Below are 16,443 nucleotides of genomic sequence, written 5' to 3'. Positions count from 1 at the left end.
CTCCCGAATATTTTCCCGTTGTTGCATAGCCAGAGCACTCGCGATCCTCTGCAGTATGGAGCTTGGCCGAGCTACACCTGGTCCAGAGCCGGATACACGAAGCAGATCACGCTCACCCCGGGAACCGACCACGAAAGTAAGAACGGATATACCTACAACGCAAGCGTCAATTGAGGTCAACGCAGCAACGCTGGGAGTTGCGGGCGGAGGCGCGAGCGCCCCGTACACGCCGCCATTTTGCAAATCTTAGCCGTATCCTTGCAAGAGGCGGCTTATTCAGCCGGGCGGGTGTGTTCCACTTACTATGGGGATTACCAAGAAATGGCAGCACATGATTAGTGATTATGTACCATTTCAAAAGTACCACGGGTGGGGCGGTGGGGCTCCCCCGAAAAGCGGCAGCGGGTACGGGCCGGGATCTAGGTACATCATCCATACTCTGCAAGAAACAAATGTCGGCACTACTGTTGAGATGGTGGCCAGAAGGGCAGATAAGAGAATTCGAGTTCTATGCTATGAACTGAGAGACTAAAAAGCAAAGCAAGCAAGGCGGGCGTTCTACTCCTCCACACCGTCTGCAGCTCCATGCAGAAGGCCAAACAACAACAAAAGAGCACTGCAAAGCTTCGTGCTATAGAAGCAAGAACAAGAGGCTGGCAACGAGCCGCAAAGATCTCTTCTCCAATCCCGTGCCATTGGCTCGACGGTTGATGAAAAGATGGGACACTGATGGGGAAGTGCTAAAAATTATGCCTATCGTCGGTTGCCCGAGACCAGATAGTCCTCCAGCGATGTGCAATGCGAGAGGACCACCTGTGGTGCCTGTCTTCTTGATCACAGACACCAAGGCTAAGTAAGTACCTGGAAAGAAAAGGGGAAGAAGAGGAAGAAGAAGAAGAAAGAGGATGGAGGTGAAGGTGATACTCATCGACGATGTCACGCGACTTACCTAGGCTACATGCATGGAAGGAGCGAGCTGTGCAGAGTTGTTCGTGTATCTCTACTGGGTGAAGCCATGCTCAAAGACACAGGGGCATACGCGATGAAAATCTCTTCTCCAATCCCGCGCCACTGGCGCGAGGGTTGATGAAAAGATGGCCCCTTGATGGGGGAAGTGCCAAAAAATATGCCTGTCGTCGGTTGTCCGCGACCAGATAGTCCTCCAGCGATGTGCAATGCGAGAGGACCACCTGTGGTGCCTGTCTTCTTGATCACAGACACCAAGGCTAACCTGTAAGTACCGGGAAAGAGAAGGAGAAGAAGAAGAAGAAGAAAGAGGATGGAGGCGAAGGCGATATTTATCAACGATGTCACGCGACTTTCCTACATGCATGGAAGGAGCGAGCTGTGCAAAGTTGTTTGTGTATCTCTACTGGATGAAGTCACGCGCAAAGGCACAGTCTACAGAGGCATACGTGATGAAAATCTCTTCTCCAAACCCGTGCCACTGGCGCGAGGGTTGATGAAAAGATGGGCCCCTGATGGGGGAAGTGCCAAAAAATATGCCTGTCGTCGGTTGCCCGCGACCAGATAGTCTTCTCACGATGTGCAATGCGAGAGGACTACCTGTGGTGCCTGTCTTCCTGATCACAGACACCAAGGCGTGGTAGGGTTATAGTCTGAGGAGAGGAGAAGGAAAACCTAGAAGAAGAAAGAGGATGGGGACGAAGGCGAGATTTATCGACGAAGTCACGCGACTTGCCTGCATGCATGGCAGGAGCGAGCTGTGCAAAGTTGTTTGTGTATCTCTACTGAATGAAGTCACGCGCAAAGGCACAGTCTACAGAGGCATACGTGATGAAAATCTCTTCTCCAGTCCCGTGCCACTGGCGCGGCGGTTGATGAAAAGATGGGCCCCTGATGGGGGAAGTGCCAAAAAATATGCCTGTCGTCGGTTGCCCGCGACCAGATAGTCTTCCCGCGATGTGCAATGTGAGAGGACCCATCTGGGTGTCTGTCTTCTTGGTCACAGACACCAAGCGACCCTAAAGGTGAGGAGAAGAAGAGAAGAAGAAGAAAGAGGATGGAGGCGAAGGCAGTATTTATCAACGAGGTCACGCGATTTACCTACACTTCTGAGCTGTCCACGTGGGAGCACGTGGGATATACATGTCTCCGGTGCTATGTGTAGAAGGAGCCTGAGTTGCCTTCGTTCCTTCCATCAACCACATTGCCGGTTTTCCAGGTGCTAGGATGCTCTCCCGGCAGGGTGCCACGCTGCCCAGGTGGCTGCCCGTGAATACCGCTTTCGGGACTAGACAAGTATCAGCACCCTCAAGTTTGAAAGGCACCCATGAGGACAATGGGAGGAAGGCCGGGGCTGGTTGCATGATGGTATAAGGGTATCCAAGGGCTTGGGGTTCTTGGTTGCACACCGTCTTGTCCAATATCTTTGAAATCGGACTGGAACTGTTGGTTTGAACATGTGCCCCGTTCGTTTTTCTTCATGCCTCAGGTTATGCACTGTCTGCATCTCAATGTCTCATATTGTTTGTATCGGTTGGTGGGCTGGCTGTGTGTCCATACTGGTATAGCTTTGGAGCCTCAGGCCCATATGGCCGCGGCCGCGGCGCAATGGGGTATTTGGATTGGCGACAGAGTTGGAATACCATCAGATAAGCATAGCAATGGTGTATGTTTTGATTTAGTATGAAGTGATATCCCGTTAAACTGTCGTTATCGTCTTATAGTAGTCCACGCACAGGTTGATGTCGCAGGGTTGTAGGACAGACGGGAAGGGTTAAATGTCTAGCCAGATAGACGAATGACTTCAACGTTGAGGTCTTTGTTTACCCTGGAAGATCAGAATGATAGAAGTGTACGTATTCCTAGATAAGCACGCACTTTCCCCAGAAAAAGCAGAAATGTTCCGTCATGGTGTTCTGTAGTTGCCGGGGATACGACGAATCGACGACAACCACGCCCGTCAAAACTCTGGTTCATGGATCATGATGGGAATAGCCCGTATGACTTGTATCAGTCGGCGATAGTTGGAGAAGTTCTACCCAGCAGACGTAGGCAATAGGAGAAAAGCAAAAATTGCAATGATGCTGGTGGCGGGTGAGTCGGCGCCGTTCAAAATGATGTATCGATGTAGTCGCCAACTTAGCCCTAAGCCTCGACTCGGCGCCGACGACTTCACGATCGACGTCGTCGACGACGAGCCCAGAGTCAAAGGGAGGCATAAATTCAAAATGAGACATGACAGATTCATCTCTTTTCCATCAACCTCCAGTTCCGCAACTGTTCCCCGTGGACTTCTCTTATTATCGCTCAAGTCATACAGCTTAATCCCCTCACTGTCCACCGAAAGGATATGTCGTCACCGATGAATAAAGCATCATCGTGGATGGAACTCGTTATGGGGCCATCGTTCCCAGAGAGTAGTGAGTCGTCCGAGTCTTACCGTCAACCCCCTCCCCTCCCATCCCAAAACCTGCCAGCCGCGATCGACATCGACGACTCGCTGCCCCGATCGCGTCGACAAATCTCGCGAAGATATTATTGCTGACACATGAATACCAGCAGGCGATGGTTCCAATCTCGCATTGGACCATCATCACACCGAGTCGTCATCGGTCTACCCCCCGCCGCCGTCTGATATAAGAAGAGGTGAGTCGTCCCATAGAGCTCGTCGACGAGAAACGTCCTCAGCTTTTCACGACGACTAGGTCGACAGTTGTTGTCGACCATGTCGATGACTGCCACCGGCCATGTCAACGGCTGCTGCCGACTATTTCGAGGACCCTTGCTGTGATATCTTGCTGACCATTGTGTACTAGTATCCGACCAGAGGGATGCCGATATTCCCGAGGACGGGCTCGACCACATCTGTCCTGGGGTTCTCGGCAGTCAGGGATTTGATCAACCCGAGGCCGATATGCTCGAGGACGGGCTCGATCCCATCTGGCCAGAGATTTTCGGTGCTCAGCCCTTTGATCAACCTGATGCCGATATGCTCGAGGACGGGCTCGACCCCATCTGGCCAGAAGTTTTCGGTGCTCAACCCTTTGATCAACCTGATGCCGATATTCTCGAGGGCGGGATCGAGGCCGTCTGGCCTAAAGTTGGATGGACTGTCCTTCCCGGGGAGCTCCCTGGTGATGAGCTATTCCCTGGTGTTTCCCTAGACTCCAGCAACAATGGCGGAAACTCTGAAGGGGTGGCTACCCAAGATGATGGGGTCATCGAGCACGCCAGTCAACGTGCTGAGGGGGAAAGCGCCAAGAACAAAGAAAACGACGCAGCTGGCGACAATAACCCCACCCTCCCTTGGCCGACTCCTGACGCCGAGGGACTGGCTGAAGTCTCTTCTGGTTCTGTTCTAACATTTCCAGAATTTATCCTTCCTCAACCACGTCGTCGTCGGTTCCTCCCCGACACCACCTCACCTTCAATCCAAGCCGTATGTCGAAGGAGTGAGCGTCTTCAGGGCCTTGAGCAACCGAAATCTCTCCTTCCTCCACCACGTCGTCGAGTCCTCACCGACCAAACCTCACCTGCTATCCAAGCTGCACGTCGAAGAAGTGCTCCACTTCAAGCCTTTGAGCAGCCAGCACTTATGCCTCGTCGACCACATCGTCGTCGAGTAACCAACCCAACCTCACCTCCGGGCCCACGTCGTCGAAGTGCGCGTATTCACGCCCTTCTACATCCAACCGAACCCGACAATCGTGACCTGCCTGGCTCATCTCGAACTTCGAGATGATCCAAGCATCTCACAGTCTCATCCATCATGTTAGAGTCAGGGTGTTAGTACACCCCCAATTTCGATCAATCTCCACTCTTTGTGCGCAAGGCACCCTGCCCCATGTCCCCTGAGAAAAACAGAAAACACCAAAAAAAAAAAAAAAAAAACAACGCTCCCCAACACCAAAAAGAAAGGCAAGAGCCAGCACAAGTCCACCTTGTCCGCCAATACGCCTTCAACATCATCATTCACCTCTCCCAGCAGCGAGCGTTCTCCGGCCTCCGCAGGCTCTGGACAGCCTCAGACAGGCATCATCCGACGTGGACTGCCGGTTCATCTTCCAGTCCTTTCTTGAGCACAGTGGCATGAACGCTCCTCCTGAATCTGATCCTGTTTCTCTTCAAACATCCAGCAACAATGTCGATGAACAGGCAGAGGACTTGGAGACCGACAGCAACAGTGGTTTGGATGACACCTGGGCCGTGCCCGTGCCTAACGCCAAGGACCCAAGGCAGCTCGGGATTGGATGGATGTTGACCGGAATTTGACATGTACTTAGGCCGGCAGAAAATGTAACATCACTGTATTACCATTACACAGTTCTCAATAAGGTAGAAAGCACTCCGTATCGTAATACCATAGCAATCTCCAGTAACGAACGCCTCACATCGAGTTACATATGCCCATAGTTAAGCCTTCACCGCTGCGTACACCGCCATTGCTATAACACTCATCGAGCCCCGAGGATAGTACGTACTGAGTTCTTAAACGGAGACATGATGTCGGGGCGACAAGGCCATAGAGAGTGGTCTAGTACTAGTAGAGACTACAATAACATAATAAATAACATTAACGGCACATAACAAGTTGAACTCACCTTCTAATTACGTGCATCTAGTCATGTGTTCATGGCTTGGCGCGACACATGAGCCAGGGACAGCGACCCGCGAACCCCCCAAGTCCAGGCGAATACCTTCTAGGGACGAAATTGGGAAACGACCTAGTGATCTATTCAAGTCTACAATGTACCAGCGCCAAACGCCAGCCGCAGATACCAACCAAATACCGTAAGCAATAGCTTTTTAAGAGAACCTAGAGAGGATACCACAGATGAATAATAAACCACGACGCCTCAGCAGTCGGGACCACTTCATGCTTTTTGATAATGGATACATATTGAAGAGTTGACCTTGCCCACGCTTGAATTCCGTGATCAGCAAGCTAACATAAAAAGAACCCCCACACATCACAGATTCGTAACCATACGGTGGACAATTGGCACAGCACTAGGCGGCAAACTGCCCATCTCCGTAATGACCATATCAACGTACTCAGCAGGCGTAACATCGTACATGATGTTGAGCAGCTGCAGATTGGGAGTGTTTCTCCAGTTTGCAAGAGGGGACGCGGGAGGTTTGCATGAGACAGGCAGCTCAGGAGGCGGGGGACGGGTTGCGCCCTTCTTGCCCTCAGGGGGAGGGGGCACGTAATTATCCGCAGGATCGCAGACGACATACGCGGGGGGAACACCGGCGGGCAGAAGCTCGTCGGCGTCAGCGATTTCGTTAACGACGATGCTGTCCAGAGCGACGCGATCGGTGAACTTGAGTGTCTCGCAGCAGACGATGACGGGGATTTCGACGCCGCTGGCGCGCTCCTTGGCGGACATGGCGACGAGGGCGGTGCCGACGCGCGAGTAAAGGCCGCCGTTACTGGTCATTGCGTGGGCGCCGAGGAAGACCTTTGTGGCGTCTTTGATGGCGTGTGTGATGGCGTGCACGAGGGAGTATTGGACGTCGAGTCCGGCTGCGGCGAGATCGCGGGCGAGGCTTAGGCCTTCGAAGAGGGGGCGGGAGTCGATGATTGATACGCGGAAGCGTTTGCCTTGTCTGTGTGCTAGCAGGAGGGTCTCCTTGACGATGTTGCTGCCTCCGTATGTGGCGATCACGTCGCCGTCTTGGACTTTTTGGGCTGCGCTGTCGGCGATTACCCGGTCGGCGATGGTGATTTTCTCTCGGACGAAGCTGTCGATGAAGCTGCACAGATTGGTCTTGGCGATGGATTCGGGGGTGGATGGATCAACCGAGGCGATGGAGAGTTTCAATGCACGAATGGCATTTCCCTGGGTGATGGAGAGAGGGCGACATGTCGAGAGGTAGGTGATTTGGTGCGAGAGGTGTGTAGTCAGGTGGCGAGCCAGCGATGTGCCCAGAGGAGTAGTGTAAGATTCGATGACCTTTTAAAGCGACTTGTCAGTATACATGGAGTCTTTCTCTGGGGTTGAGCTTAAAAGAAACATACCCTTTTAAAAGCGACCAACGTAGCCACGCAACGCGCACTGCTGCCGCAGACAGTATAGTCGATCAACTGCATACCCAAGGCCAAGATGGCAGGGTGTACTTCCTTCGTCACACCGGCGACAGTGCTGCGACGCTGTTGACCGTACAAATGCCCGAAGATAGCGACCTTCTTATCATCTCTCTTTTTCTTCTGCTCCACGAGGACGGAACCAGTCTGCGCAACAGCACCGGGGCCAGAGCCACGGCGCGCATGCGGGACGCGTGGTCCCTTCTGTGGACTACCAGCAGCAGCGCCAGAATCCTTCTTCGGTGTGGTGGGTAGACGAGGCTGGCCTCCAGCACCAGGAGTGATGGTGACATTGTTCGGAACACCTCCGTCCTTCTCCAATTTCTCTCGGGCGCGCCGGGCAGCCTTCTCAGCCTTCGCCTTCTTCTTTAATTCAGCGGGAGTGAGTGGTTTGTCGGCGGCGCCATCGGTGGGCGCGGGCGCATCGCCGGTGGGCTGGGCGGGTTTTGAGTCGCGGATCGGGAGAGTCTGCGGAGCGACCTCGGTCGCAGGTTGGGACTGCCCTGAGGCTGATGAGAGAGGGGTGGATAATTGCGCAATAGGCGCTGGATTGGATGATTCCGACATTTTGTCTGGAAATCAATTATCGTGTGAGGAAGAGTGATTTGAGGTTGGTGGGGAGAAGAAAGGTGGAGAGTTGACTCACGGAAAAAGAAATGATGCCATAAGCGGCTCACCCGACGGCCGAGCCCTAACTTGCGATTCATCGCGGAGAACAATAGAGACAATTTCAATAGAGACTACCTCAATAGAGAAAACCTTAAACCTACAATAGAGATGGCCTTGAATGAGCAAATTAGTGATTTACTGATTACTCTGGGTGAATCACACTTTCTTATCACAAGACTTGCGAAGTGAGAGATGTAACTCGAACATCGGATACAATCTACCTTCTTACAATGATCATATGATGACTTTCAGTCAAGAGTCAGGCCTGAAAGAAACTCATGATACCAATTATCAATGAAGGTAGTCAGCCTTGAAACATGCATGTCATCAAGTGTCTCATTATTCATCGCAGCAGCTCGCTATCGGAGAAAGAAGTACACACGCTTGGACGCTTCTTGTCCCAAATCAAACAAGTTCTCACAAAGACCCAAATCAGGGAGGCAAAAGAGCAGACAAAAAGTCACCGCCAACTCCGTTCAATCCCTGTACACCAAGAAGATAAAAATAGAGACATATCCACATATCAATGATTGCCAGCAATGGTTCCCAAAGCACGCCGTTTATGAGTCCCAGGGTCTTTGAGCGGACGGAACCGTTCGTGGTCTGTAGCAAGCTTCCGCTTGAAAACACTCAGATCACCAAGGAGATCATGCATATAATTCTGCATCCGTTGGGCCTCCTGCTCGGTGACCTCATCAGTAATTGTGTCATCATCCTCCCACATATCCATATCAGATTCGGTATCTGATACAACGGGGGAGTCTTCAGGGGAGCCTTCGCGATCTTCTGGATCATGACGGGGCGGTTGATTTTCATCACCCACGGTGATGTTGCTTGGCTTTCGCTGATCAAGGCTGATGGCGGGTATTGGGTTCTTGAGACTCTCAAGTGCCAGTTTCAGATGCATGCGTAGAGCGTCATTCTCAGTTTGCAATTGTCGTATCTTGCATTCGCTGACCATTTTGTTCTCCTCCATGAGTCGTTGCATCTTCTCCACCTTTTGCTGATACTCCTCGAGTCTTTCATCGGAGGCTTCAGATGCCCGCTGGTTAACTGCTGCCTGGCTCACGCTGAGCTGAAGGGCGCGAATGGTTTCTGTCATCTCCGCAATCTGTCGATCACGCTCAGCTGCCGTCATTTGGTCCTGGTTGACCCGAGCTCGTGTGCGAATGTTCTTGGCTTGGTCCGCATAGCGAAGGGTAGAGAGTGTTTCTTCGTAGTCTGCAGGCGCGATACAGGCAATCATCGCCGTCTTGGAGTTGCCGCCCAGACTGTCCTTCAATAACCATGTCAATATCGAGTCACGGTATGGTACCAGCTCCTTGCCCTTCCGGGGGCCACGAATCTTCTTCGGATCTGCGAGAGCCGCAATGACACGTCCCAATGTAGTCAGGGATTTGTTGATATTTGCACCCTCACGTAGTCGAGCACCAGTCGCTTCGGTGGATTTGGCGCGCTCGGAACCTGCCAGATCGACCAACCGAATCCGAGCAGTGCGCTCGGTAGTTTCATCCGTTGACAAGTCGTGGTGGATCTGTTTTAAAGTGATAGTAAAGACTGCGTGAGATCGGGATGAGGTGTCGTTCATCTTGGTGCTAGCCGTAGTTCTCGAGACGTCACCCTTTCGCATAAACTTCATCAATTCATTGTAGTTTCTTGCGGTGACTTCGGTCAGGTCCTTGACGTACGGTCCTTCCGATGGCGATTCGCGAATGCGGAGATAATGCGGGGGGTCCGTTCGTGGGACCAAAAGATCGCGAACATGCTCATTGTACACCTCGAAATAAGACACTCGGACGTTGTAGCTGATATCGGGGGAAGGCGAGCTCTCAATGCGCTGAAACAAATCCTCACACGTCCGAGGGATCAAACCAGGTCTTTCTGGCGTTCCCATCATCGTGTAACTCTTTCCCGACCCCGTCTGTCCATATGCGAAGATACACGTGTGGTATCCCTCAAAGTTGTGATCCAAAAACTCCTCACCGAGGGAGTTATACACATCCTCCTGGTGTGCATAATGCTCATCCTCCTCATCATGAGACCAAAAGGAATTGTCGAACGTAAACGATTTATCTTCCCGAACCTTGCCACGAGCCTGCGACTTGGGTATTCCTTGGTCGCCCGGTTTTGGTTTTGGTGCTTTCAGTAATGTCACCTGCGTATTCGGGTCCATCTCAATCAGACATTGGGCCTTGCGCTCGATCTCTGCAAGACGAAGTCAGACAAACATCCTCACATGAGCGCATCTTCGCCCCTTCACACCCATCTTTAACACCTACCTCGAGGTAAGAACTTCCGTACTCGAACTACGACGCGCACATTTCCTCCAGGTGTCGGGCTCGCCATCTCATCTCGGTTATGGGGTACTGCGAATCCCTCCCGCGCGCGGAAGGACGGACTTGACGCTGTGGATCGGAGGGTGGCGGCGGAAGCGGAGGTGGATATGATGCTGGGAGAGGTGATTCCTGTCGCGGCTGATAATTCGGATGATGCGGCTGACGATATCGAGCCCGGGCCCGGGTGGCCGATGTGGTGGTAGAAGCGCGAATCTAACGCCATGTCCCTACTGTTGTGCTTCAATAGCTGTACACAAGAAGTGACGGCGTCGCGTCGTCGATCAAGGAGAGATTGGTACATGCAATGGATTTCAAGGACAATGGGGGATATTTATTATGAATTGTGTTATAGGGGATGTAGAGAATGAGTGAAAGAAGGAGAAGGAGAGGGGTTCGTTACTGTTGCGCGTTGTTTTTCTGGGGAAATTCAGTTCATTGTAAACACACCCCAACCGTTTAAAGCCACATAATCTGCGTTCTGGTAAGGAAAGAATGAAGTTCAAGAAAGAGCGAAGATTGAAAACAATATGCAGTTCCACGGTCCATTTGTGAGGTGAGTTTGGGTTACAAGGCACTAAGTTGTCTACAAGATGCGTTGCCACAGCAATGACCACGCTATCACTCCACATGAACCCACTTTCAACCGTCTTGTATTCTCACATGCACTTTATTTGTCCCTAGCATTAGATTGAGACAAGGTGTCAGACATGTAGTTACAGGTAGTTGCATTCAAATTTGAATCTCTTATGGGGTTATTGGGCTATTATAGTATCCATGAAGGGTTCGATGGGGGAAACTGCTCATAACGCGTCCACGCTAATACAAATCTCAATTTCGGCTTATGTACAAAACCAAGACGATGCAGATTCACACTCAAGCAAAGTCAGAAGTCTCCGCATTCATGGCATCGAACAGGTCAGATTCTTCATCGCCATCGGGCTTTTGCGCCTGTGGAACCCAGTTCGCATCGGGCACTGCATTGCCCGATTCATCCATGTGCTCACTCAAGAGCTCAGCTGGGCCTATTTCGCTGTGAGATGCCTTCTCCGTAGAGTGCGACTTAGTCCTGTCGGCAACTGCCTTGGGGTCTTGACGGAAGACAGCCTCAGTGATGGAGGAAGAAGGCATGATGTATGTCTTCAATGGTTAGAGCGTTAGCCATCACTGTCCTTATAAATCGAGTGTCACCTCCCCACCGTCGTCTCTTGACACTCTTCGATATAATGAGGGGTTGAAGTGGATAGCATACCGAGTATCTGTTATGTTTGGAAATAATTGATTATTCACATTTGATTCTTGATGATTGAGACTGTCAGGATGAGGAGGAAGAGTGTCTCTATTTATGATGATCCGGGGTGGTGGCAATGATTTGACCATGACGACTATATTTACCACCACTTGGGCTATTCCCGCCCTCGCCATTCATAGATGCATCTAGCTATCCCCATCGATTCTGTTCTGCTCTGCAAGAACATTTGGGTGAGCCAGTCACTTGGTGGTACTGGGTGAGCCGGTTCCACGGGTCCTGGGAAATGGCATCAGAGGAGCTTGCCACGAAGGTCTGCTCGGCTGTGAGTCGTTTCCAATATCTAGATGGTGGCGATCGATCCGTATTCATTTGGCGGTTGTTTTTCAAGAGCTTTCCCCAGGTGGGGAGGATTTTATGAGAGCCAGTAATGTACGTGAGATCACCTACAGTACCGCTGGGACGAACAATAACGTTGGTGACCAGCGGCCATGCTGTTGGGCGAAAGCGAAAGAAATCTAACTGTCCGATGTCTTTTGCGGCATGATCGATAGAGCCTTGTCGAAAGGTAAATGCTTGGTAGCTGAACATGTCTATAATTCAAGCACCCGAACGTAAAACCTGTATTAGCATCGATCTATGTCTATCTATCACATGGAGTCGTACACCACCGACACATCTATCTCTCTATAATATTAGCGCCAAGCAGCACACATCCTCATCTATCCGCGCAATCTTTTCGCAGTCTTTTCGCAGTCTATTTCGCAGGCGCAGCCTTCCAGAACAACCACCCGAACGCAGCAACAAGCTTGATGCCAGCAGCCATCCACAGAGCAGACTCCATACCACCACTGCTCTTACTCAGCCAACCACCAACAATCGCACCGATCAGCAGAGCCACAACGCCGCCCACACGACGATTGCGCTTGACATTGCCCGTCGGCTTGTCCGTGATCTTCGGATCCGACGCGATGTCAAAGTAAACACTAGTCAAGACCACCGTCGGAATCTCATTGTATCCCAGCGAACGACTGCAAGTCATTCCACCCGCAGATTGGAAAGCCAGCAACGCGATCGGGATCAACTCAAGGAAGAGCGGACCGCCGTCCAGCTTCGCGTCATCAGAAGTGTGAGGGATGAGATCGGCCTCGATCAGCGCCACAGCGATGATAATGAGCAAAGTCTGCACGAGGAAGGAGACGAAGAGTGTTCCGCGACGGACGGCGCCGACAGCGCGCATTGCGATCGAGAAGATCATCGCGCCGAAGAAGAAGGCCAGGATCGAGACCAGCGACTTCAGCCAGCCGAATGGCTTGTTGTTGGGTTGGTTGGAGGCACCGAGACCGAGGAAGATGGTGTTTCCTATTTGTAGGGGAATTGGTTAGCTGTATTCTGTTGCGCTCGTCCGCACCCCCCTGGCGGGAGAGCGATCGGCTTAGATTTCATACCGGTTTGCATGCCGAGGAAACAGGACCAGGCATTGTATGCGCTGCTATCACATAGGCCTGTGAGGAAGCAGAGGAGCAGACAGACTAGGTCTGCGTGCGTGGTTGTCAGATTCTGCTTCCATCGTTGGGTGACGGTGGTCTTTTGGGCGTCGGGAGCGTCTGGGGAGGCCTCGAGATCGGGTACAACGGGAGTCTCTGTTTGCTTCTCCATTTTGCCAGGGATATAGACTTGAGTACCTTCACGGGTATCTAATTGAGTGACCGTGATCCTGTACAGAGTACTAGCCTGGGATCGTACGATGTACAAATTTTTCACGTTCCTCGACGGCACGAGGCGAGCTCCGTGGCGATCTCCGAGGCGAACACTTAAGTTCTCGGCCTTTGGTCCGATTTCGGGCTTGTTGTGACGGGCAGTACACAGTAGACTTAGTACTCTCACAAATATCTGTTTATCCTATCTTCAATACTATTTTCTGAATTATCTTATGGAAGTAAGTAGTAACTATTTTCAGCACAAAATAGTGGAGCGCTCGGATAAGGCTGAATCAAGGACCCATGGCAACCATCTGACAGCTTGGATCAGACAGTTGAAGTTATCTAAAACGCACCATTCTCAAGCTCCAATGGAACAATTTTCCCATTGATATAACCGGCTGCATTCCAGATTGTGCGCAATTTCCGAGCTAATCACACCAGACTGTGCGGCGTCCGTGCCATCCTTGTAGATTTATGTCCCTGGATCGGGATCACATGACAGTCCGTGCGGGAGAGAGGTCAATTCATCTCTCACTTTAGTGGCTTGCCCTCTTTGCCTCAGTGCCTTCAGACCTATAGAATGAATCACCCGGCCCACTTAGTCGTCAGAGTCAACCGACGACATGAAGCCCTGACAAGTAGGTATCTGGTCAGAGCTGCGGCGCTGCCGGATGTGTGAATGCCCTCCTGTGGACCTGGCAAAGACATCTGCTGGGTGATTGGACCGGCCGTCAGAAGGCGAAAGCTGTCTGAGGGTCGTCAATCGCCGGCGCCGGGTTTGTACTGTGGCTGGCGGAGGTTTAGATGCATGGGTGAGGAACAGCATGAGAAGGCGCGTTCATGCCACTGTGCCCAAGAAAGGACTAGAAGATGTACACAGTACCGGCAGCCTGCAGGCATCTCGGCGGCAGCTTGCGGCTTGCGGCTTACTCTTGTGATTGTTAACGTTGGATGGTGCCTCTACAGAGGCTGCAGAGTTCGGAGGACGCTCGCTGCTGCGAGGGATGATTGAAGGTGTATTGGCGGAGGAGGTGGACTTGTTACGGCTGTTGCTCTTCTTTTTTACGTGGGGGAGCGTTGTTTCTTAAGAAGTTAATTTTTTTTTTTCATTCTTTTTATTGCTTTATTTTTTCCTTAGGGGTATGGGGCATGGTGCTATGCGCACAAGAGTGGAGATTTGATCACAATGAGGAGGTGAGCTAGCGCCCTGACTCTAACAAATGGTGGTGGACTGTGAGCTCACGAGGGACCTCGCACTGACGGATCAACTGTCCGCGGAAGGTCCATCTGACAATCAGGGTCTGGTTGTCGGGCCGGTTTGGTTGTAGAGGGGCCTGAATACACGCACCTCTTCGACGTGCGGGTGAGATCGTAGGTGAGGTGCTGTCGGGGAGCAATCGACGACGACGTGGTGGAGGAAGCATAGGGTCCCAAGATGTTGGAACACAGCCAGAAGAGACTTCAGCCAGTCCTTCAGCGGCAGGAGTCAGCCAAGGGCGGGTGGTGTCACTGTCGTCTGGTGCATTGTTTGCTCTGTCCCTGGCTCGTTCCCTCTCGGCGCTAATATTTCCGTCATGAATACGATTCATGACGATGCTTGCTTCCTCCGCACGTGGGAGGAATCGAAGACGACGTGGTGGAGGAAGCATAGGGTCCCAAATTGGAACAGGACCAGAAGAGACTTCAGCCAGTCCCTCGGCGACAGGAGTCGGCCAAGGGAGGGTGACGTTACTGTCGCCGGCTGCGTCGTTTTCTTTATCCTTGCCACTTTCCCCCTCGTCGCTAATATTCCGGTTCTGGTCCTGCATCGTATTCATTTCATCCTGCTCAACATCCCCTTCTTTGCTTTCTCCCTCACCACATTGACTGGCATTCTCGATGACCCCATCATCTTGGGTAGCCATCCCTCCAGAGTTTCCGCCATTGTCGCTGGACTCTATGGAAACACCAGGGAATAGCTCATCGTCAGGGAGCTCCCCGGGAAGGACATCCCATCCAACTTCAGGCCAGACGGCCTCGATCCCGCCCTCGAGAATATCGGCATCAGGTTGATCAAAGGGTTGAGCACCGAAAACTTCTGGCCAGATGGCATCGAGCCCGTCCTCGAGCATATCGGCCTCGGGTTGATCAAATCCCTGACTGCCGAGAACCTCTGGACAGATGAGCTCGAGCCCGTCCTCGGGAATATCGGCATCCCTCTGGTCGGATACTAGTACACAATGGTCAGCAAGATATCACAGCAAGGGTCCTCGACATAGTCGGCAGCAGTCGTTGACATGGCCGGTGGCAGTCATCGACATGGTCGACAACAACTGTCGACCTAGTCGTCGTGGAAAGCTGAGGACGTTGCTCGTCGACAAGCTCTATGGGATCACTCACCTCTTCTTATATCGGACGGCGGCGGGGCGTAGACCGATGACGACTCGGTGTGATTATGGCCCAATGCGAGGTTGGAAGCATCGCCTGCTGGTATTCATGTGTCAGCAATAATCTCTACGCGAGCTTTGTCGACGCGATCGGACAGCGAGTCGTCGATATCGATCGAGACTGGCAGGTTTTGGGATGGGGGATGGGGGGTTGATGGTAAGACTCGGGCGACTCACTCTTCTCTGGGGACGATGGCCAGTTCACCATATCCATCCACGATGATGTTTTATCCATGGTCGACGACAAATCTTTTCAGTGGATCGTGAGGGGATTAAGCTGTATGCCTTGGTGTTGGTCAGCGATGATTGCAGAAGTCCAGGGAGAACACTTACAGAATTTGAGGTTGATGGAAAAGTGATGAATCTTTCGTGTCGCATTTTGAACTTATGCCCCTCTTCGACTCTGAAGTTGTCGTTGACGGGTGAATCGTGAAGTGCTCGGCGCCGAGTCGAGGCTTAGGGCTACCTAAGTTGGCAACTACATCGACACATCATTTTGACCGGCGCCTACTCAGCCTGGAAATTTTGCTATCCTCCTATTGCCTACTCATGTTGAGTAGAACTTGTCCAACTATCGCCGACCAATATTAAGTCATGCAGGCTAATCCCATCATGATCCACCGAAAGGATATGTCGTCGCCGATGCATAAAACATCATCGTGGATGGATAATGCTGACTTGCCATCGTCGCCAGAGAAGAGTCAGTCGCTCCAAGTCTTGCCATCAACCCCCCATCCCCCATCCCAAAACCTGCCAGTCGCGGTCGATATCGACGACTCGCTGTCCGATCGCGTCGACAAAGCTCGCGTAGAGATTATTGCTCACACATGAATACCAGCAGGCGATGCTTCCAACCTCGCATTGGACCATAATCACACCGAGTCGTCATCGATTCTGATCGTTCAAGGTAGACAAAGGCCTCAACGTTGAAGCCATTCGTGTATCTGACCAGACATTTAGCCCGTCCTGTCTGTCCTACAACCCTGCGACATCAACCTGTACGTGG

General features: G+C 51.9%; 7 protein-coding genes across 7 annotated transcripts; 1 reads left to right on the top strand and 6 right to left on the bottom strand.

The window, feature by feature from the left end:
• Window positions 1-3,778: 3,778 nt before the first annotated feature.
• Window positions 3,779-4,691, bottom strand: N7515_009410 (uncharacterized protein; the record flags this gene model as incomplete). Its single annotated transcript, XM_056670154.1, has 2 exons — window positions 3,779-4,108; window positions 4,608-4,691. The coding sequence occupies 2 exons, from the start codon at window positions 4,689-4,691 to the stop codon at window positions 3,779-3,781; spliced, it is 414 nt and encodes a 137-aa protein (XP_056517953.1).
• Window positions 4,692-5,936: 1,245 nt separating this feature from the next.
• N7515_009409 (translation initiation factor eIF2B subunit delta) lies at window positions 5,937-7,764 on the bottom strand (the record flags this gene model as incomplete). Its single annotated transcript, XM_056670153.1, has 3 exons — window positions 5,937-6,926; window positions 6,992-7,629; window positions 7,704-7,764. 3 exons carry the CDS (start codon window positions 7,762-7,764, stop codon window positions 5,937-5,939), a joined length of 1,689 nt encoding a protein of 562 aa, XP_056517952.1.
• Window positions 7,765-8,249: 485 nt separating this feature from the next.
• On the bottom strand, window positions 8,250-10,285 carry N7515_009408 (kinesin-3 family protein uncB; the record flags this gene model as incomplete). Its single annotated transcript, XM_056670152.1, has 2 exons — window positions 8,250-9,931; window positions 10,006-10,285. The coding sequence occupies 2 exons, from the start codon at window positions 10,283-10,285 to the stop codon at window positions 8,250-8,252; spliced, it is 1,962 nt and encodes a 653-aa protein (XP_056517951.1).
• A 650-nt stretch (window positions 10,286-10,935) lies between these two features.
• On the bottom strand, window positions 10,936-11,190 carry N7515_009407 (uncharacterized protein; the record flags this gene model as incomplete). Its single annotated transcript, XM_056670151.1, has 1 exon — window positions 10,936-11,190. The coding sequence occupies one exon, from the start codon at window positions 11,188-11,190 to the stop codon at window positions 10,936-10,938; it is 255 nt and encodes an 84-aa protein (XP_056517950.1).
• Window positions 11,191-12,065: 875 nt separating this feature from the next.
• On the bottom strand, window positions 12,066-12,967 carry N7515_009406 (YoaK family protein; the record flags this gene model as incomplete). The annotated part of the gene is made up of 2 exons (XM_056670150.1): window positions 12,066-12,670; window positions 12,757-12,967. The coding sequence occupies 2 exons, from the start codon at window positions 12,965-12,967 to the stop codon at window positions 12,066-12,068; spliced, it is 816 nt and encodes a 271-aa protein (XP_056517949.1).
• A 1,243-nt stretch (window positions 12,968-14,210) lies between these two features.
• N7515_009405 (uncharacterized protein) lies at window positions 14,211-15,672 on the bottom strand (the record flags this gene model as incomplete). The annotated part of the gene is made up of 3 exons (XM_056670149.1): window positions 14,211-15,220; window positions 15,391-15,477; window positions 15,615-15,672. The coding sequence occupies 3 exons, from the start codon at window positions 15,670-15,672 to the stop codon at window positions 14,211-14,213; spliced, it is 1,155 nt and encodes a 384-aa protein (XP_056517948.1).
• A 377-nt stretch (window positions 15,673-16,049) lies between these two features.
• N7515_009404 (uncharacterized protein) lies at window positions 16,050-16,268 on the top strand (the record flags this gene model as incomplete). Its single annotated transcript, XM_056670148.1, has 1 exon — window positions 16,050-16,268. One exon carries the CDS (start codon window positions 16,050-16,052, stop codon window positions 16,266-16,268), a length of 219 nt encoding a protein of 72 aa, XP_056517947.1.
• Window positions 16,269-16,443: the final 175 nt, after the last annotated feature.

This window comes from Penicillium bovifimosum, assembly GCF_028826915.1.
Source record: "Penicillium bovifimosum strain IBT 22155 chromosome Unknown utg000007l_segment0_segment0, whole genome shotgun sequence".
Lineage (NCBI taxonomy): Eukaryota > Fungi > Ascomycota > Eurotiomycetes > Eurotiales > Aspergillaceae > Penicillium > Penicillium bovifimosum.
The sequence above is the reverse complement of the archived record's forward strand: the minus strand, read 5'-3'. Positions and strand labels throughout refer to the sequence as shown.